This window comes from Canis aureus, chromosome 27, assembly GCF_053574225.1.
Source record: "Canis aureus isolate CA01 chromosome 27, VMU_Caureus_v.1.0, whole genome shotgun sequence".
Taxonomy (NCBI): Eukaryota; Metazoa; Chordata; class Mammalia; order Carnivora; family Canidae; genus Canis; species Canis aureus.
The window spans coordinates 17,639,613-17,662,135 of NC_135637.1; the positions used below are offsets into that span (position 1 = coordinate 17,639,613).

A 22,523-nucleotide genomic window follows, 5' to 3' on the forward strand; every position below is an offset into this window, starting at 1 on the left:
CCTCTAAGTCCTGACCCAAGCTTTGCCCATGCCCTGTCCTCACCCAGAACATCCTTTCCTCTGCTCCACTGAGCTAATTCCCACTCCTCCCTCAAGACTTCAGAGGCCTCCGGGACAGCCTCCCCTGATGTGCATCTCTCCCAGCCAGAGGCAGCCTGGGTACCTCCCCCTACAGTAATAATTACTTACCTGGTTCATCTCTCCTTCCAGATCCATGCTCCTTATTTATGCTTCAGTGCAAATCCGAATGCTCTGGGAGGTTTCTTAAAAATGCGAGTTTCTAGGCCCTATCCCCAGTGACTGGGCCAGGAAGTCTTGGGAGGGGCTCAGACAGGACAAGTTTAAGCTTTACATCACTGGCAGTGACTTTGAGTATCTGGAGGACAGCAACTGTGACTCTCTCACCCTCACACCCCAAGAGGTAGCACAGAACCTCCCCCAGGGCAGACACTCAGCCAGGGGGATGCTGACCTGACCAGAACCACAGCACACTCTAAAAAGAGAGTGGGTGGAGGGGGATGCATGAGAGACCAACAATTCAGATGCTTCCCCACTGGCAGTTTTGAAAGACATTCCCTCCCTTCCACACCCAGTCCCTGCAGTTTAAAAAAAGGGGTGGGGGGGGACTTTGGTTCAAACTCTTGTTTCCTAGAGCATAAGCCACCCAAATTTACCACAGTGCAACTTTCCTGCAAGAAATGCAGATAGGGGGCAGCCCGGGTGGCTCAGAGGTTTAGTGCTGCCTTCAGCCCAGGGCGTGATCCTGGAGACTCGGGATTGAGTCTCGCGTCAGGCTCCCTCCGTGGAGTCTGCTTCTCCTTCTGCCTGTGTCTCTGCCTCTCTCTCTCTCTCTCTCTCTCTCTCTCATGAATGAATAAATAAAATCTTAAAATAGGAGTGGACAGGTTTCCAGGGACCCAAACCTCAGCTTTGCAGAAACCTGTGGAAAGACCCCAAGAAGGAGGAAAGATGCAGATAACACATGCTTAAGAGCTGGGAAATCCATCAGCATCCTCCTGCAGCTGAATCCACAGTCATCAGACAATACGTGGATTGTGCTGACATCCGACCACTTAGAACGAAACTCCATTCCGCGCTCATGAACCTATTAGATGAAAAGTCCTCAATTTAGATAACTGCAAATTGCTTTCTGAGCATAATTTCCTATTAGTTCACTAATCTCTCTATTCAGAACGCCAACAAGACAGCTGATGATAATTCCGGAGGAAGTGGCCATTAAGACGAAGCAGGAGGAAAGGGGGTTAGACGTTTGTGAGTATTCTGGCTTCCTGGGGGGGGTACCCCAAAATTAATCCATAAAGTTAGTAACAATATTAGCTTTCGTGTATGATGTCCTCATAATGTGCCAGGTACTGGGCTGAGCATTTTACCTTATTTTACCTCACTTAGGGTTTTTTTATTTGTTTGTATGTGGTTTTGGTTTTGGTTTTTTGTTTTTTAACAATCTAGTGGAGTAGATATTTTTTTCTCTTTTGACAGAAGAAGAAATGGTGTTCAGAAGTGGTCACACAGCTGTTAGTGGCAGAGTCAGGATTCAAATGCAGGGGTGTGTGTGTGTGTGTGTGTGTGTGTGTGTGTGTGTGTCTGACCTACAATTCTGGGTTCCAATCATGCCTTATCTTTTTGATTTATCACACAAATATTTACTAGATGAATGTACTGGAGAGATAATGCTGAACAAGACTCAAGTTTACAGGAGGCCAAGAGATGTAATAATATAAAAGCCTAAAAAATAGTTAGCAAAGATTGACCACTCTATAAAAAAACAAAACCAAAACCAAACAAAAAATCTAAAAATAAAAACCAATAAAAAACAAACAAACAAACAAACAAAACAACAAAAAATCCAAAAAACAAACCACACATGCTGAAATGTCAGGCTGGAAAATAAAGTTTGATTTTGTCAAATTACTACTTTTATGTAGAGCAGTGGTTCTCAAAATGTGATGCCACGACCAGTAGCATCAGCGTCACCAGGTAACTTACCAGCCAACAAATTCTGGGCTCCACCCCAAACCTGCTGCATGAGGGACTCCAGGGCAGACCCAGGAATCTGTGTGTTAACAAACCTTCCAGGGGATTCTGATGCATATTCGAGTTTGAGACCCCTGATCTAGAGAAAGAAAATCAGCTCTAAAGGGGAATTTGGAGACCACTCAGAGAAATGCTCCTCAAACCTTACTGTGTACAAAAATCACCAGGACAATCTTAAAATGCAGATTCTGATACAGCAGGTGTGGGCAGGGTCTGAGAGTCTACATTTCTAACCAGCTCCCAAGTGAAGCTGATGCTGCTGATTCAGGGGACCACACGTGGAGTCCATGGGTTCAAGCCAATCCTTTTCACCCAGGGAGTTTCTGGCATTAACAGAACCAGCAATGCTCTAGGTTTAAAAAAAAAAAAAAAAAAGCCATTGCCTTTAGGGCAGATTCAAATTCAAACTCATGCCTCTGGGATGCTTTGGGACGACAGGAAATGACCTGTGTCACAGACCACTACTTTTCCTAAATTCCCATTCAAGCATGAGAACTTCCCTGAGCCCTTTAATTAAAATCTTAGCCCTTGCCCTGGCCCTTCCTCTCTCCTTTCCCTGCTTTGTTCTTTTGTTTAGCACTTAGCATCCCCTGAACAGATGCTCTATTTCACTGGTTGGTTTCCTGTCGCTCCCCTCCCCTGGCCTGTGAGTTCCATGAGGGCAGGGGCTTTGTGTGGGTTAGTCACTGTGATTTCGCTTCTGCCCAGAACAGTGCCTGGCACAGAGTCGGTGCTCAATACACAGCCGAGTAAATGAACAAACCGTTCTGCCCATTTTTTTTTTTGAAAAGCTGCCTCCTCACTCTTGGTACCACCTCTCTGCAATGTTACTGTCACGGCTCTTCATGCAAGCGCTTCGGTTCCACCGAAATTCATTCTCTCTCTGTGTGCCTTCCCCTAAGCTCCTTGACAATGGCCTCTGTGTGTTACCTATTTCTGTCCCCCACCCACCTGCCAGCCCATTAGTATGTCCAAAATCTTGCCAATGTTTGAAAACACATATAAAAGACAGTTCAGGGGTCCCTGGTGGCTCAGTCGGTTAAGCGTCTGCCTTTGGCTCAGGTCACAACCCTGCAGTCCTGGGATCGAGCCCTACATCCAGGCTCCCTGCTCAGTGGAGACTCTGCTTCTCCCTCTGCCTCTGCCCATCCCCATGCTTGTGCTCCCTCTCTCGCTTGCTCTCTCTCTCAAGTAAATAAATAAAATCCTTAAAAAAGTAAAAGTAAAAGGCATAATTCATGTAAAAAATGCAGGATCTGGTTCATGAAAGAGTGAATCCACACTTCAGCTGGTGATAGCAGTAAAGCACGCTCATTATGTCCCGGAGAAAACTCTAAGCTCGGTTGTAGCTACAAAAACACAAAATTGTAGTCACACGAGTGTCAAAAAACCGGAAGCATGCCGGACCTTCAGAGCAATACAGACTCCGCTTTCACTGTTCTGGCAGCTTCTCTACCAGCTGAGCAAGCTGGTGAGATCAACAGTGCAATCCAACCATGGCTTGAATTCTGCTTCTTACACACCAGGAGCCATTTCTGCGCCAGATGGAGTGAGGAAGAATGTTCTTTGGCAGAACATTGTCATCTGGGGCAAGAACATTTCACCGGCTCCTTCCAACGGTCCTGTGGAGGATGCCAGCATCACACCCACTTTGCAGATCAGAAAACTGAGTGCCGAGATGACTGAGAAGTCACTGGCTCAAGCTCATACAGAGAATGCAGCAGTGGAGCTGGGCCTCACACTCGGTTCTGGCTGCTTCCGAAGCCTGCGCTTCTCGCCCCGGTCCCCATCCCTTCCCCAGCCTCCTCCCCCAACCCCTGGCAGGGTCTGAGTCTTTGTTCATTACTTCTAGAACAGAGAGCAGGAGCAAAGGCCACCTCATGAGTTCTGCCTCTAGGGCTGAAAATTAAAACGGCTCAGAAGGTGTTCAGCCTCACTGACTCCTGGCTGCGTCCCTGTCACCTAATTACCTGACTTCAAAGCCTCCACTCGGCAGGTGTGAGGATGTGAGAGCTGCAGCTTCTCAGAACACGGTGTGACTACACGTGGACGAGGCAGGCCCCCAGAGCCGCTGGTGGTGGTGGGGGGCTATCAGACAGCCCTCAAGGTGGACCGGAGGACCCGGCCTCGTGCCTCTCCGAGTCAGAAAGACCAGGGATCACCATGCTGAGGGCTCACCTGAGAGCCAGGGTCAGTGGGAGACCAAGGTGGGGATGCCGGTCTCTAAACAGTAATGCTTGGTCATTTTTCCCCACCTCCTCTTCTTCCTGGGAGCCTATGGCTCTTTAGGGTTGGAACTAATGAATCCTCCGTGACTCCAGGAGGGAAGGGAGCTCAGCCTCACCTCCATGCCTCAGGTGAGACACCCAGGCTGGGGATGGGGGAGAGTGGGCGCCCGCCACCGCTGCTGTTTCCCCTCCATCAAGGGGCAGGGACGTGGGGAGGCTGGAAGGAGCCCAAACAGGAGTTTGCCAGCCTAGGCTGGACAAGGAAAGAACAATTCCTACATTCTTTTAAACTAAATGGCTCCTATAAAGCAGACAGAGGCATTTCCATTTGTCACCCTTAGAAATAGTTAAATGTTATTGACAATCTTATAGGATTTGGACTAGAGAGATATTTCACACATATTTATGGAAGGAGAGAGAGAGGCCAGGCAGAAAGGCATTCGAGACCTCCGACAGAGGCCAGAACTCTGTGCCTGGCACCGTGCTGTGTCCTGGAGTACTGATTTACTGGGTGCTTACTACCACATCCACCAGGGATGATGATAATTCCTTTCGTGCAGATAAAACAAAAAATGCAGAACAGAAATGTGAGGTGACTTGCCCTAGGTCACAGCCAGAAAGGAACAGAGCCAGGGTGTGAACCCATTTTATTCTGACTCCAGAGCCCACGTTGGACATCACAATTTTCTCTCCTACCGCCCTGTCTTTTGCCAGCCATGACCTGGCACGGGGGGTGGAAGTGGGGGAGGTTTGTGTGGTCGAGACTTCTAAACCAGAACTGGAGGCCAACATGCTGCTACGGAAGGGAGAGGAGTTAGGGGTCAGGGCTGTGACCTCGGGCAGGTGGCTGATCCTTGCCGAGACTCAGCTTTCACATCTGTAAGATGGGGAGAATCAAATACCCCCTCAGAGGGGAAACGACTTCACAAACTCTCACTCAGGAATTGGCAAACTATCGCTGAGGAGCCAAAGCCAGCCCGCAGCATATTTTTGCAAATAAGATGCTTTTGGAATAAAGAAATTTGTCACACCCATTTGTTTATATATTGTCTTTGGTTGCTTTATGGTCACTTGGCAGAGTTGAGTAGTTGTAACAGAGATCCTCAGCTCCACAAAGCCTAAAGTATTCACTATCTTGGTCAATTAGACAAAAAGTGTGCCAACCCCTAATCTTAGATGCTAGGAACATCGACTGGGCGTCAGCAGACAGTGTTATTTCCAGCACCTTCCATCAGCTCTGGTTCTTATTCGGAATTATTCTCCTTGACCCCATGGCCAAGGGTAGAGGTTCACTCAAGACACAGTTCTGAAAAATGGAGCAAGCGATCCTCCTGAAAGCCAAGACACCAAACTCTGGTAAACTATTTCAAAGCCCAGCATGGCTCTCGCTGACACCAGGTACTGTGAAAACATGCTTCCAGGTACAGCCACTTACTTGCAATTTTTACACTTGAGGCCAAAAAGCATTCCTTTCCCACAGACTGTGCATGTCTGAGACATCCAGTACTTGGTGGAAAACCTGTGGAAAAGAGATAGAAAACATTCAAGGGCAAGGTGGTGGTGACCGAGCTGCTCTCTGGAAGGATGAGCTGCTTAAAGGGTAAGCCACAGGCCCTGGATTCTAGTCACGCTGCTTCTGAGATGGGTGACTTCATCAATTTGTTTAGACCACTCGAGCCTCAGTCTCCCTATCTGTAAAGTGAAGATGATAGCCAACCTCTATCATGGGAGGTTGCTGGGAGGACCAATGGGCCAGGTATGTCAAGAGCCTCACACAGTGCCTGGTGCATACTCAGCACTCACCCAGTGGGGTTGTGACTATATTGTTACCTGGACGTTTGTGACAGTCCTTCATTAGTTCAGCAAGTCTTGCCTGGTGGCTGGCTATAGGCCAAGTTCAGTTCTGGGACAGAGTGATGGATGGAGCTAGAATGTCCTCAGAGAACCACAAGCAAGGTGGAGCCTCTCAAGAGTCCAGGAGACCCATCGCCCCTCACTGCCCAGCACATCACCTGGGGAGCTTTGACAAGGACCTCCCCCAGAAGATCTCAGGCTACAAACCGGAGAAGCAGAGTCCCGAAAGTGAAAGCCCTTGCAGATCGTGAGCTCATCCTCCTCTGCCACCAGCACCACTTGCTGCAAACATAAGGCAGTTCAGAGGCCTCCGATACACAGCTAGGAACCAGGCACCCACAGGAACAGAGGTGCCTTAGATTAACTCCCGAGGATCCTGCAGCTGCTGGGGTGCTTTCTTCCCCCAAGAGATACCAGGCGGCAGCGGGGGCAGGCCACAGAAAAGTATTGAAGGTTGCCGGGTCAGAGTTAATTTTCATTTTCAATTTTTGCCACCTTCAGCTGGAGTTGTATCTAATCTCGACTGCCTCCGAGTGTCAAAATGAAAATCAGAAGTGATTATGTAAGTTGGTGCTTGAGAATTTCGAGGGCAAGTTTGCATCCCTGTGCTCTACCAACTTGCTTGATTTGGGTCAGTCACCCTCCAAGTGGAATGAGCTGCAGCCCAAACCTGCATACCGAAGCCAAATAGCAATATTCAGAACAGAGACTCTTGTGGCTAAGGAAACCCCCTCCAGTCCTGGACTGGGGGGTGGTCCAGACTTTTTCTGCCCCTTCCACGGGGCCAGCGAGTTTGGCAGGGTCTACCTTGTGGGATTTGGCAGCCCTTAGGAATGAACAGAATAGGCTTGTGTTCACCCCCCAGCCAGCAGCGTGGGGATGGAGGGCAGGCAGCGTGAGCCTCCTAGTGCTGCGTTCTCTTTCCTTTCCAGTCGTCTCCTATCTCTGGGATCAGCGCTCTCTCCTGAGCTCTGGCTGAGGGGACTCTGAGGACAACAGATGGAATGGGATTTTAATTTCTTTACCAAGACTGGGTGAGTCTAGGTTTCCCCCTTCTGGCATGGAGCCCTGGGGAGAAACAGGGTGAGACTAAAGAGTAACAGGGCATTCCAAGTCCCGGCTCCTCTAAGAAGACATTCCTGATGCCCAAGATCATCATCCTTCCCCTGGGAATCAGTGTTTGAATCTGAGGTGACACCAGATCTAACAGTAGGTTGCTAGAGCTGGGGGATGAGGCTGAGCCAGAAGGTTGGGGAGAGGGGGGTTGCAAGGTGCGGGGGGAGGGGGGCAGCTTCAATCCAGGGGTGGAGCCGAGCCAGGGGTGTGGCCAACCCGGGGGAGGAGCTGAGCCAGGGGTGTGGCCAATCCCGAGGTGGGATGGATTCAAGTAGGGAACTGAGGGAGGGCAGTGGGGAAGCTGTTAGAAAAGGCCCTTCTTTGTGATGCCTTTCTCCCTGCATCTCCCTGCATCTCCCTGCATCTCCCTGCTGACCATCGAGGCGTCTATCACATGTTTCTCACTGCTTCCTCCACTGGTTCTTCATTTGAGTCCTAACAACTAGCCTGTCAACATGTTTCTTCCAAAAACTGTTGACGAGGTGCAATTCCGGGAGAGTGTGCTCATTCGGGCCTCGCCCCCCAGCCCCCCACCCTGTGGCGATGTGTCTGCCCCTGATACTGTCCCCGGCCTTGCAGCCCCGATCCCACAGACTGTCATGGGCTGTTAGCCGCCTAACCCTCCACAGGACCGCAAGCTCCCCAAGGGCACAGGCCCTACGTCTTGTGCCGTGCTGCTGCCCAGGCACAGAAATTCTCCGCGAATACTAGCACAAAGAATCCATGAATGAGTAAACAGCCCCGTCCACTAGTTCCCAGAGGCCTCGGTACAAAGAAAACTCTGAGCAGCAGTGTCCAAAGAACACAGAGGACTGAGGTCAGTTAGACTGTAGGCCTGTCACTTAAATCGTGCAGGGCCTCAGTTTCCCTATCACCTGGACATGACCACACCTGTGCTACTTACCCCACTAAGTTTGTGAGGAGGCTGTGAAGATAATGACATAAAATGTAGAAAGTTAAATCTGGAAAGTTAAAGAACTTCTTATAAGGGATGTCTAGTAGATACAAGTCTTCTTCCAGAAAGGACAGGTGTACCCCAGGTGAGATTATTTCCACAGACCCATCAGGGCTGGAGCTCTGGGCTGACCTACGTTCAGCAGAGAGCGAGCGTCTCTGAGTTCAGTATGCAATCTTGCTTTCTAAGTAGGGAGGCCCAAAATTAGGATGTAAAGCGTTTGTCTTGACAATGATACCATTTACTGAATGATTATTTTGTGCCCTTTGCTTAGCACATTATGTATATTATCGCATTTGATCCTCATGACACCCCATACGTAGGCAGAATTATCTGATGAGAATACTGAACCTCAGAGAGGTTAAGTAACTTCCTCAAGGTTGCAACACTTTGCTAGCTGGGACTGGAAGACAAGACAGTCAGACTCCAAAGCCCTGGCTTTTAACCATTATGTGCTGATTTTATAAGGGCCAGGTTAATAAGATGCCTTGATGATGAGGTTTCAGTTGGCAGAGGAGAGAGGGGCATGGTGACACAGGAGCTAGAGCAAAATATCTGCCCAGCCTTTGCCCACTCTGGCAGCCAGAGATGCCAGCCTTCACTGTGCCGGAGGTGGGCACCAGCGCCCACAGGCATCCAGCCTACCTGTGCTTGATGGAGTTGCCGAGGTCTCTGCGAGGGATCTGCGGGGACCAGCGCGGCACGGACAGTGTGTCTGCAGGGACAGAAGAGAGGAGAAGAGCCGATTACACAGAGGGTCAGAGGATGGGGCAGGATCCAGCCAAACCCCCTGGAAGGAAGAGGGAAGCTCACCAGCGTCAGTGACCACTACCATCACTTGCTAAACCAAAGCTAAATGGAACATTGGTTTAACATGTGTTCCTTGGACTCAAGCAAGTTCCCCTGGGCAGGGCAGCCAGGGAGTGCCTTGAAAGAAGCCAGCTGTGGAAGGCATAAAAATGAGCATTGTTTCCATTTATGGAGTGGTTAATGTGTGCCTGGCATGTGGTAAGTGACTCACATGCTTTAGCTCATTACATCCTCCAAACAACCCCAAAGAAAGGGTTTGTTAGCATCCCCACCCTCCAGACAATGAAACTGAGGCTTGGAGAGAGGAAGTCATTGCTACAAGGTCATACACCTTGGAGGCTGCATAGCAGCTGTGAATCTAGATTTTTGAGAGCCCCTTGAGCATATGCCCTTGTGTGCAAAGTTCTAACGAGGTAGACTCCAGACACCAATCATGCACGGACCACTTTCCCAGTTTTGTCGTGTCCCGTACAGTCCATAAAATTATTTACTTCCTATTTTTAGTTAACTCTTTGTTTAAATACATTTATTTTAAAAGCACACTCTATATAGAAATCTGATATCACTCTCTGTATATTGTCAGTAACTATGTCCAACTATGTACCATCTAAACTCATTAAAATAAGTGGATGGAGGGGTGGGTGGCTCAGTTGGTCAAGATTCTTGATTTGTCCAATTCTTGATTTTGGCTTAGGTCATGATCTCAGAGTTGTGAGATCGAGCCCTGAGTCAGGCTCCATGCCAGATGTGGAGCCTGCATAAATTTCTCTCTCCCCTCTTCTTCTGCTCCTCCCCCCACTTCTCTCTAAAAAAAAGTAAAGAAACAAGTGGATGGATTGAGGAGTAAAAGGAAGGGTGGGTGGATAGATGGATGAGTAGATGGATTGGTAAGTGAGTGGATAGAGGGATGGGTGGATGAATGTTTAGATAGGTGGGTGGATGGTCAGATGAGTGGGTAGATGGACAGATGGGTAGGTGGGTGGTTGGATGAATGAATGGATGGATGGGTGGATGAATGGATACATGGATTGGTAGGTGGATGGATGGATGAATATTTCGATAATTGGGTGGACAAGTGATTGGATAGGTAGGTGGAAAGACAGATGAATAGGTAGATGGATGGGTGGGTAGGTGGGTGGATGGATGGATGGATGGATGGATGGGTGAATTGGTGGGTGGGTAGATGTATGTATCTATAGATAGATAGATAGATAGATAGATAGGCTGATGGATGAATGGGAATGAGGAAGAAACAAAAAAATCACACAGATTTCATTCAGACTGGATGCCTGGCTCTGGTCTTTCCTTTCATGCCTGAGGCTAAATCCCAGGGACTTCTGCTATCACTCCACCTCTGACTGAGTTCTGGGACTTCTTCCGCAGATGCTGAGCACCAGCCCCGGCCTTCACTCCACCAGCCAGCCACCCTCACATCCCTCCTCTCAGACCTCAAAGGCCCTGGGGAGGTGTGAAACAACAGCAGAAATGAAGCTGTGCTGTGTGTGAAATCTCCACCAGCGAGGGAGAGAGGAAGCGAGTGGCTGATCCACACACCAGCTCTCCTTTCTTAGGCCAGGTAGATGGAGCCAGCTCCCTGTTTTTGGGGCTACAAATACCTACCTCATTTTTCACAGCCATTGTTATGGAGTGGTGTGTTCACCGGGAACTGGGGATGTCAGGGAATATTTGACCCCCAACCCATTCACTCCTCTCTTCTAATGACGCTGTCGACAGCCACCTGAGAGCTGTTTCCAGAAACTCCAATTCTGCCCTTGTAAGGCTGGGACCCTTTCTGGGAGAGCTAGTGATTTTCCAAGCCCAAAGGGCAGAGAAAAGCTACGAGAGAGACAGCGTGATATATCAATCAGCATCATAGCCAGTGGAATTTCCTTTAGTATAACTAAAAGGAAGTCCAAGCCATTTTGCCACTTTTTCCAGTTTCTGAGGGAAACAAGAAAGACAAGAAAGAAAAAAAAAACCCAATTTTCAAAAAAGAGTCTTCTTTCCATTCCTATCTCATTTGGGGACTTAAGTCTGATTTGGGAAGACGGATGCTACTTGCTAATTCCTTAAAATGCTTTCTCCAGCGCTGGGGCAGGTGCAGATGGGACAGCTGGGCTGAAGAGAAAGTGGTAGTTAGCTCAGATACACAGCCTCGTCATGGGGAATCTACAAAGCTAGGAGTGCCGAATGGGCTTCATCTCATGGGACATTCGTAGTAGCTGTCTAGAAAAGCGTGTTGACAATGATTCTGAGACCCAATAGAAAAGAACACCAAGATTGATTAGCAATGTCTGCCACGGGTGAAGAATAAAGCGGTACCAACAAGTGTGCATAAATGGGCCCCTTCTGCAAGGACTGGGACCTCATCCTCATCTTTGCACCACCAGAAGCAAAGTACTTCCTATATGTTTGCTGAGCCCAAGCGTATTATGATAGAAGCACTGAGTTAATTGATCGCTCAGTATGTGTTAGGCATTATGCTGCACAGTTTAGACCTGGAAACTATGCCTCTCGCAGTGTTCTCATTATTCCCTACACAGGAAGACGCTCAGGGCACTCAGAGAAATGCAGTGACACCCTACAGGTCACACACTAGGCAGCCACAGAACCTCGAGGGGTAATTCTGCAATTGCTCCTAAGTTCAGTGTTTTCAACCAAGGTGACTTTTGGCCCCCAGGGGACATTGGGCAATATCTGGAGATAATTCTGGTTGTCACAGTGGAGTGGGGAAGTGCTGCTGGCACCCAGCAGGTAGAGGCCAGGGATGCAGCTCAACATCCTACTATGCGCAGGCTGGCCCCTACATCAAAGAGTTAACCAGCCCCGAATGTCAAAAGTGCCAAGGTTGAGAATCCCCCACCGAGATGTTTTCCACTTCCCTAGCCACTCGCCCTCCACCCCAAGAAGCCAAGACGGTATTTCTGAGGCTCAAGTCCGCAAAGAACAAATCCTCTTTTATTATAAGCACATCTCACGTTTAGATTCATATCCCGGTTATGCTGTTATTCTCAATTACAGCCCCTTCTCGAGAAGTAGAAGTAATTAAGTTGAGTCGTTTGGTTTCATTTCCCGGTATCTGGTTGGAGGGGTGAATTCCGTCAATGACACAGCACAGCTACAGCATCATTAGTCTCAAGCAATAATAACCAGCACACGGCTTCGGACGTGGGTGTGCAGATCTGAACTTAGAGATCCTCTCTTCACTTCCTTCGTGTGGATTTCATTAAACTTGCCAACTCAAGCCTTAAAGCAAAGGAAAACTGTTTAAAGGGAATGGGGGGGGGGGGATCTATGAAAATCCAGGCCTTATCATAACAGAGAAGGCAAACAGCATTTACAGCAATTAAACTGATACAGAAACTTCTGTTTAACAATCAAAGCGCCTATTAAGATGTCTCCATAGCTGAACAAAAGCTTCTTTTCTACTCTAATTTTCTGATAACAAGTCATGCAGACACGGAGGCAGAATTGTGTGCGTCCCTGGTGCCTTCAGTCCCAGGGGTAGAATAATAGAAATCTGTTCTCAGATGTTTTCATTTCCAGTGCTCCACAGAGAGGGAGTGCTGGAGGGAGGGAGGGTTCTTTTCTCCTTCTGCAGTTCCCTGTCTATGCCTTCTCAGCAGCTCTCTCCCATACAGAAAGGGGCCTCAGTCTTCGAAACCCCCTCAAGAGGCCAGACGGATAGACAGACGCCTTGACACAAGGAACCAACATTAATAAAGCATGTGCATTACATAGAGCTTTGAAATGAGAAGCTTGGGCTCTGACCTGGTGGGAAGAAGCTCAGGCTAACAGAAGAGCCAGATGTGCGAAAAATATCTAGAAACATTTAACCCAGAGACACCAGGTAAAAACGGGATGATAAAGCCAAGGAAGAGGAGGGGCAAAAGTAAGAGAGAAAAAAAATGCTGAAGACAAAGAAGAAGAGGAGAAATGAGGAAAAAAAAATAGATATGCTTTTTGTTGAGCACTACGGTGTGCCAAGGACTATTGCCAAATAAACCCTTTACGTACATTACCTCATGTAATCCATCCACTGCATGTTGGATGGAACATAGCAGCTGCTATGATTATTACCCCATCACCCCATCACCCCAACAAATAAATCAGGAAGTTACACCATTTGCCCGAAGTTACACAGCAAATAAAGGCCAGCAGTGGGGTTTTTAATTCAGGTCACGGAATTTGGGTTTGATAAGTGACGGCTACTTTTTTCCCCATTTCACAGATGGGAACACTGAGGCTTAGAAGCAATACTCAATCGTCCATAGCTAGTGATTGAGTTGGGACTGGAACCACAGAAAGGAAGAACGAACCGGATGCTTCTAGTCGAGACTGCTCTCCAGATACACGGAGCTCAAACCATTCTAGAGTGTCCACGCCTCCTACCTCTGTCTGGGAGGAACAAAGGAAATGCTGAACATTGACCCTTTTAAGCTCAGGGAAGGGCTGCAGAGGCCTGCAGGTGATGTAGTAGGATGCTGTTCATTTCACCCCTGCAGTTAGCCAACAATATTTTGATGAGCAGAATAATGCCCACACCCCTCCCCAGGATGTCCTAATCCCTGGAACCTCTAGGTAAGTCACCTAACAGGCAGAAGAGAGTTTGCAGATGTGATTAAATTAAGGATTATCCAGATGGGCCCAAAGTAAGCATGAGTCCTCATGTATGAAAGGGGGAGTGGCAGGAGGGTCTGTGTTCAGGAAGGCAACATGACAGTTGCTGGCTGTGAGGATGGAGAGAGCTAAGAACCAAGGGAGCTAGAAAAAGGCAAGAGAATGATTTTCCCCTGGAGCTTCCAGAAGGAAGCAGTCCTGCCGACACACCTTGACTTCAGCCCCGTGAGACGAATTTTCGATGTCTAATCTGCAAAACTAAGGTAATAAATTGGTGTTGTTCCAAGCCATCAGGTTTGTGGTCATTTGTTATGGCAGCCATAGGAAACCAATACAGCACCTTTGTTGTGCGGGTGACAGTTTTAGGAGGTGGGTGTATGGTGAACAGGATAATTAAATTTTCTGAGCCTAGAGTCTAGTGAGGGAGTCAGATAGTGAGTAAACAAAAGCCCAAGGTAATTTCAAACAGTGATACATTTCATAAGGGAAATAAAACAGTACGGACTTTGGCATTTGTTTTAGGGCGATGGGAACCCCGAAGTAGGTCTGGGTGGCTCAGTCAGTTAAGCATCTGCCTTAGGCTCAGGTCATGAACCCAGGGTCCTGGAATGGAGCCCCACATCTTCTTCTTCTTCTGTCACTTCCCCTGCTTGTGCTCTCTCGCTGGCTCTCAAATAAATGCACAAAATCTTAAACAAAACAAAACAAAACAGAGGCCTGATGCTGGGGGTAGAGGTGTGTGTTTGGGGGGTGGGGGTGGTCTCACTCATTGAAGAGCTCCCTCTGGTGGCCAAGGGGAGAATAGCCCGTCAAGCTGTGGTTGAGCACCCCCATTCCCCCACCAAACCCTCCTCCCCATCCTCCAACTCCCCATCCACAGTGGTCCAAAGCATCAGCCCTGACCCTTACAAGGCCATTCTCTTCCCAGCCCAGGGCTTTCCCACTTGAGCTGTCATGATGCTAGCTGCAGGCCCCAATAAAAAATCCACACCCCAGAGTCATCAGTCGGCTGCCTGGCAAGCAGGGGAGCAATGAGCTCGGTTTTATTTATCGGTATGACTCCCAAGCGGGGATATGCCTCTGGAAGCCATTTCTTCACTTAATCCAAACAATCCTATGAGGTTGTATTCCTAGTTTAAACGTAAGGAAAATGAAAATGTGAATTATTCAGAGTCCCACAGCGGGTATTGGCACACTTTGGGGATTGAACTCAGTTTCCTTGCATCCCTACACCACACTATCTTCCCATAGCATGTCTTTTTCTGAGGCAAGCGTAAGAATTATTGTTTAAATGATATAGTTCTGGAGCTAGAAGAGACCGAAAGAAGCTCTCTGCTGCAGCCTCTGAGCCTCTCAACCCTCTCGGATAGAAGCTATGCTAGCCTTACATGTTTCCATGGAGATAAAGACCTCTGAGCACAGAAAACTATTAATAATCACAGCTAACATTAATTGAGCACCTACTGCATGGCAGGACTCAGATTAAGTGCTTTAGATGTATTTATTTCATTTAATCTCCATAACTCCATCTTCACTGAGCTGGGGCTTGAGCCAGGGCAGTCAAACCCAGAGAGCTCATCCTCAGAAACACCACAAATAAAATGGAAGTTTTTCCAGCTGCCCATAAGCTTCCAACCCAGGGACATGATAGGAGATACCAGAAACTAATAAAACTTAGACCATGGAACTTGTCTTTTGGGGTCATAGGCCAGTCGCCAGCTAAAATCCCCCCCCCCCCCCAATTTATCCAATGGGCCAAACAATCCTCAGCTAAAGCTGCTCATGATATGACTCACATAACAGGGAATAACTCTATTTGCTTTAATATCCAATTCAAATATGTCAGATCTCAAAGTTTTTTAATTATGTACTGTCTCTAAAGGTTACGGTTCCATGGTTCTTTGAAGCCAAAATGGGTTTTTCTTTGTGTCTTTGGACATCATTTCCTCCCTGAGACATCTAAACCCCCTTCCCAATATCCAGATTTCATTATCTAGGGCTGTCAGTGGCTATGGAGGCACCCACGGAGCCACCTGGTACTGGTCAATGCATACATCCCTAAGACTGCCTGAGGGCCACGTCACGGGGGAAGACTCGGGCAGAGGGGGCTGACTTGGGTAAGAGATGTGAGGAGTGAGCAAGGACAGTGCTGCTTGCTCCTGATGGAAGAGACCATTGGGAGGAGAGTCAGGGATTCCCATGGTATTGAGTCAAAGCAAAGAGCATGGGGAAGCGATCTGTCTAGAAATATGAAAACTGCAGGAATGGAGGCATCAGGACCACACCAATCCACCTGTGTAGGGCGTTTAAACTAGTGACAAGGCCCTGAATGTGGACCTCCTTTAGAGACAGGGGAGCCTATTTACAAGAAGGGCTTCCAGGTCATCAACTTGCCCAGTGGAGTGTGGGAGAGAGTGTGGGACTTGGCCGTAAGCAGATCCTGTGTCAACTCTGCCATTTACTAGAGAGGAGGCTTGAGGCACTTTGACCTCTGTTTTGCCTCCTGGGAAAAGGGAGTCATAAGATCTTAGGGGGACGAGGAGGGGTCATGTAGTCAGCAAGGGGCTCAGCTGAGTGCCAACTAATGTAGTTGGCACTACATTATTATTACCAGAAACTAATAATAACATTATTAATATTATTTCTTCGAGGATTAACACACCAGTTAGAACAGGACAAAGTTCTCCAAAGACTGGCTGACTGGCTGGCCGGGCCAACTACTACCTGCAGGCCAAATCCAGCCCTGCACCTGCTTTTGTAGGTAAAGCTCAATTGGCACACTATCACACCCATTCATTTGCGCATCATCTGTGACTACTTCTACACCAGGACAGCAGAGTTAAGTGACTGTGACAGACATGGTATGGCCCACAAAGCCAAAAATAATTATTACCCGGCTCTTTATAGGAAAAATGTGTCAACCCCTGGTTTAAGGCTGTGTAACTCATTTCCTTGGGGGGGAGAGATTCCCTCCCCACCTTTTTTTTCCCCTCCAGTTTTACTGAAGCACACCTGACAAATAATAAAATTATAAGATATTTAAAGTCTACCATGTGACTATTCAATGTACGTATCCATTGTAAAGGATTCTTTTCTCTGAAGCCAGAAGACCTGGATTGTAGATCCACTTCCGCCACTTACATGGTGTGACAATCCTTGGACAAATGCCCTGCACTCTCCAAGCCAAAGTGTGCATCCTTCCACTCACCTCATCCTAGCAGCCTATGGGCTGTGTCATGTTAACGCCTATATTACAGAAGAGAGGAGCGAGTCACGGTAGCACCAGTAAGCAGTCCAGCGATGATCCTTTTTTTTTTTTTTAAGACTTTATTTATTCATGAGAGACACAGAGAGAAAGGCAGAGACATAGGCAGAGGGAGAAGCAGGCTCCCTGTGGGGAGCCTGATGTGGGACTCGATCCCAGGATCTACGACCTGAGCGGAAGGCAGATGCTCAACCACTGAGCCCCCCAGGTGCCCCTCCAGCTAAGATTCTGACCCATACCAGTCTCGCCCCGAGACTGACTTCCTAGCCCTCCCTCACTCCTGATAGAATAATCCAAGAGGAGGCAGTGTCTCTGATTACCTGCCACTGCTGAAATCCATGTCAGCTTGTGAAAGCAGAGGGGAAGGCAAATTAACTCTCTCTTCTTGCCACTTCTGACGGGGCTAATTAATATGATTATCCAGTTGTCACTTTATCAGGCAGAGAGAAGACCTTGAGGACGTATAAGTTACAGTTGGAGGGGTGGTGGTGCTGGTCATGGCCAACGGGGAGAGACGGAGAAAGTGCCTTCTTGAGAGTGTCCCAAGGCAGAAGCCTACCTCGGAAGGACAGATGAGCAGTCAGGGCACTGAGCAAATAAATGGTAGCGCAGCAGACAAAGCGCTGGTGGGGGCAATAGGCAGGAAGGTGCGGACACAGGGTGGGAAGGGAAGACATGACAGGGAATCACAAAGTTCTCCACACCCATTCTTTCTGGCTCCAGGTCACAATTTTTTTTTTTTTTTTTTAATATTGAAGACAAACTGGAAGCACCTTCGAGATTAGGGGACAAACTAACATCATTCTCCCCCTTTAAGAAGCCCATTGCCACCTGTGTCTGAGTCTTGGCAGGTCCCGGCAGAACTGGGATCCCCTGCGTTGCCCACTAATCAGCGTGGGGACGGTGAGGCCATCACTCCCTCTCCCGATGAGGGACGTGAATCCCAGAGTCATCACCTGTGATTTATCTCAGCCCCCTCAGGTGGCCTCAATTAAATTTCACGGCCGGTAAAGAAAGAGAGGATGGCTGAGGGATTTAATTACATTTTATAATGTGCTCACTGCTGAATTTATTAAAGTGTATCAGGGATTTTTAACCTCGTAACCAAACAATGGGAGACCTGGGTGCCATATGAGTAATTATCTTCCTTGTGGGGATGATGGATGGAGAATCCAAGATGTTAACAGTGAGAGGCAGGGAGGAGGGGTGCATGCAGGGAGGGGAGGGAGGTTGGGAGACGCGGGGGCTCATGGGGAGCATAACAGGAAAAGTGAGGCAATGGGCCTCTAAGTCCATAAGCCACCACCCCACAGATTGGAGTGGGGAGTGGCATTAATGATCAAGCTTCCCTCGATCCTAAAAATAAGATGTATCGGGGAAACCTCTCTTTTCTTCTCGTATTCTTACCCCAAACCCTCCCCACAAATGTCCTCTTGGTATAATTTTTCTGCTGTGGTGTGGAAAGAGGAGGGGGGGGGATCATCCTGAAATGTCAAAAGAGGCTTATGTAATAAGATAATAAAATTAAAATACAAAAAAGGGAAGAAAATGGTATCTCAAAATCCAGAAGAATCTCATGAAGATAATGGACCCACCTTGGTTTATTTGGGAAATAAATTATCAATAAGGAAATACGTGCTGTTGGAGTTTGGTGTGTGTGTATGGGGGGCATGTGGGTTCCTTAAATCTGATCCTTTGAGTGGGCTTGGTGTATCCACAATTGTTGTCTCAAGGACCTTTGTTATAGGTCATATCTACCACTCAAGTGACAGGGAAAGGTCAGAGAGGGAGAAAGAATAGGCCGAAGCTGGCCAAAAAGGACAAAAATGCTCCGTGCATCTGGAAGGCAGCAGTACAGAGGAAAGGGCCAGTCATGGTGCTCATGGCCCCACAGCTGTCTCCAGCCCGCGCCCAGCCCTCCTCAAGTCACATTCACACCATGGATCTGCTATTTTGCACCTCTTACCTTCAAAGATGCTGTTCTCTCTTTCTAGAACATGCTTCTCTACCCCCTCCCCCAGTTCTCTTAGCCTGACCCATCCAACTCCTCTTCCAAGATCCAGCCCAGGTGTGGCTCCTCCAGGAAGCCCTCCCTGAATGCACCTCTGCCATGCCCCTCATGTAGCATACCGTGCTTACCCCTCCAGGCCAGTTGCCTCCCTACATGGACAGCCTCTGCTTAGGAATCTGTTCTCCCCACCACCCCTGACCATGAGTTCCTAGAGAGTAGGAGCAGTTAATGATTCATCCTTATGTGTCCAGTGTCCCCTGTAGAGTTTGGCTTAGAGCTGAGAGGTGAACGTTCTCCTTGTTAACTCCAGCAAAAATAAGCCAGCAGCCCAACCCTCTGAATGAGGCTTTACTTCTTCACACGGGCCCCACTCTGCCCTGACCACCCATCTACACCTCCAGCCCCAACCCTCAAGCTCTGACCAGGGCTGGGACCACAACTGGGCAGCAGACCAAACTTTAGCCCATCTGCCCCAAAATGGAGCCCAAGCACTTCCTCTCCCAAACCTTTCCCCACTTGCCTGTCTGTCCAGGGCTCCAGAGTTTCCTCAGCTCCCTCAGAGTTGGGGCCCCTGGACCATTTTCAGCTCCTCTTGACTCCTGCCTATAATGGGTACCACTGACAGAGCCCCTCCAGAGGGCAGACCTAGCATTTAAGTTAATTTGCACATTGATCCCATTTTACAGATGGAGAAACCGAGGCTCTGAGAGCTATCAAACAGAGAAGCAGAGTGATCAAAAGAATGGGATTTGGAGTCAGGGTTATTGTCCTCTTTTTGGCCCTAACTGCTTCTCTGAGCCACATTAGTAAAACGAATAAGGGCTAATGCAGACCAGGCATTGCCCAGGTCACTTCCCAAAACTGTCAGCATACTGGAATCATCTGATGCCTGCCTGCACTCCTGCCCCATACTGTGGTTTAATGTAAGGGTTGGCAAACCCTGATCCCTGACCCCTGAACCCAGGGTTTGCTGACCCCTGGGCCATGCATCCAGCCCATGGCCTGTTTTATAAATAAAGTTTTATTGGCACACAGCCACGCCCAGTGTCTACGGCTGCCTTTGCACTGGAAGAGCAGAACTGAGGAGCCAGGACAGAGATATAGAGCCTGTATCTGGCTCTACCGTCACATTGGCTGACCCTTGATTTAACAGTGTGAGCTCTGGCCTGGCTTTGAAAATTTTAGAAGATCTCCAGGTGATACTAATGTGCAGTCACGTTTGCGGGCCCCCTGGCCTAAGTGTTTGGCACGTGTTTGCTCACTGGCTGTAATAATCATGTGTCCTTCATTCCCTCCTGCATCCTCCACAGCAAGCACAGTGATGGGCACAGAGTGGCACTTCCATAGATAATGAATGAATGAATGAATGAATGAATGAATGAATGAGTGAATGACCTGCCCCATAAGTTAAGTACTAATGATCTCATTTTGCAAATGGGGAAACTGAGTCTGGGAGTCAGCTAAGGAAAAGTGTTCTCCTGGGATTGGAACCTAGCTGTCCTTCACTGGGGAGTCCTAACACTTATGAGCATCACTGTCTCTCCAGCTAATGAGGAAGAGAGCCCATTAGCAGAGTCGGTAAGGGAGTCTTCTTGTGCACTCCTCCTGGGAGAGAAGCCCTGAGGAGAGGCAGCTGGAAACCCGGGGAGCACTGCAGAGCCATCTCAGACCACACAGATAAAGGATCTGTCTCCTTGACCCAAAGGAAAATGCTAATTGGAAGAGGCTGGCTTACTGTGCCAGGCTCAGGCTTACATGAGGACAAAACAAGAGTTGACAGACAGAGGCCCCACGCTGCCATCACCACAATGTCCCTGTGAAGGGAGAAAAACAGCCAGCCCTGTGCTCCATCAATTTCAATTGTAAATGGTCTCACGTTGAAACAAACCAACAGAAACAGCAGTATCAGTGACAGGCATGGGGGGGGGGCGGGCAGCGGTGGGGGACATGCAGACCACAGGCTGGAATCTACAAGTTGGGCTTGACATCTGGACCCAGAAACGGGTGACAGGACCCGTTTGTGGATCGCAATGAATGCAGGCAACCCAGGCGCCCAAGCCCCCTCTTTTGCCCAAGAAGCAGAGGGACAAAATGGAATTAATCCACAGGGGCAGACCTGAATTGAAATCCAGATTCTGCTATAAACGTTGGGGTGCAGGTGTTCCAGCATTTCACTGCATCTGTATCCCTTGTGTTGCTTTGTCTCGTCTTCCCCCCTCTGGACCTCCTCCTCTGTAAAACAGGAGTCATAGCACCCATCTTGCAGTTTCCCTAAGGACCATCCATGGATATGGATGAAGCAAGTGCTGGGCACATAGTAGGTAGGCATTAAAAGGTGGCGGTTTGTTGGCAGCTTTGCCCAGTGGCCCTTCTCTCTGGCCTGAGAAGACAAAACCTGGGGATGAGGCTTTGTAGGGAACGAGGCCACAACTCAGCGGAGAACAGCAGTGAGTTATGGGGAGGGTGGAACTGTCTAGGTCCCTCTGGCCATTTATTCCCCTCTTCTTGTCCTGTTCTCAGAGCGTGTCCATAGCCCTCCCTATGGATGGATGTGTGATGGATGGGTCTTACGTTCCTTGCACACTACATCATCAATTACTTACATATTTATTGCCTTGAACTGAGTTTATGGATCTTAAATCAGAGCCATTCTGAGTCGCTTGAGCTGAAATTCTCCCCCAGTGGAAATGTGATGCTTTTTAATTATGCAGCCGCCCGGTAGCTAATGTTCAGTGGAACTTAATTGTCCGTAGAACAAAGGGCTGCTGAGAAGTTCCCCACACAGAGTCGTTCCTTGGGATTTACTGCCTGACTGGGCTCAGCAAGGATGGACCAGGAGAGCTTGCTGTGAGAGACCCTGGTCTAGCTTCAAGAAACCCAAGACATCCTCGGTCTGAACTTCACATAATAGATCCTCTCCCTCTTTCAGCTCCCTGACGCTCAAAGCACCAACCAGAGACGGGTCACACTGTCTGTGGCTTGCAGACTGTGGTGGAGACGGTCTTGTAATGGATCACATTCCAGCGGCAGGGCAGGGTGTCCATGCCCCAAAGCATCCCAAAATGGGACTGAAGTGCTGGAGATGTGACTGGCCCTGGCCCTGATGTGGCAGCTGTGGAAGGGAGGCCCCTGAGAGAGGGGACCTCAGCTGCCATGGGGCCACAGTTTCTCAGTGAGAAGTGTTGTCAGTTTGGGAGGGGGACCTGAGGAGGTACAGAGAAACTTCACTCCCCAAAACCTTGAAGATAAGCAAAGAAGTTGACCCTTCAAGAGTGAAACTAGCCCAACTCCTAATGGATCATTGGACAGAGAAACATTAACCGTGGTTCTCAGCAGTGGGTGTTGTTGCCCCTCCCCCCGGGACATTTGGCAATATCTGGAGACATTTAAGGGGGTAAGTGCTCAGAAGGGATGATGCTACTGGCATCTAATGGGTGGATGCCAGAGATGCTATAAAACATCCTGCAGTATGCAAATGGCCCCCAGCACAAGAACTATCCAGCTCCAAATGGCAATTGTTTTGCAGTTGAGAATCCCTGCCCAAAGAGTCGAAGGGATCTAGGTCCAGAGCCTGATACAACTGGATTAAATATACAGACTGGAAGAGGG

The 22,523-nt window shown here is 48.6% G+C and overlaps 1 protein-coding gene across 22 annotated transcripts in view; it reads right to left on the reverse strand.

The window, feature by feature from the left end:
* Positions 1 to 22,523, reverse strand: part of KSR2 (kinase suppressor of ras 2) — a 446,664-nt gene that overhangs the window by 98,992 nt on the left and 325,149 nt on the right. For all 22 annotated transcript variants that reach the window (XR_013366586.1, XM_077875824.1, XM_077875825.1 and 19 more), the window contains 2 exons: positions 8,854 to 8,923; positions 5,719 to 5,802 (listed from right to left, as the gene is read on the reverse strand). Coding sequence is in view for 21 of the 22 variants with exons in the window: in XM_077875824.1 (XP_077731950.1) it covers positions 5,719 to 5,802; positions 8,854 to 8,923 (154 nt within the window). In the remaining variant the exon portion in view is untranslated. The remainder of the gene's footprint in view (positions 1 to 5,718; positions 5,803 to 8,853; positions 8,924 to 22,523) is intronic.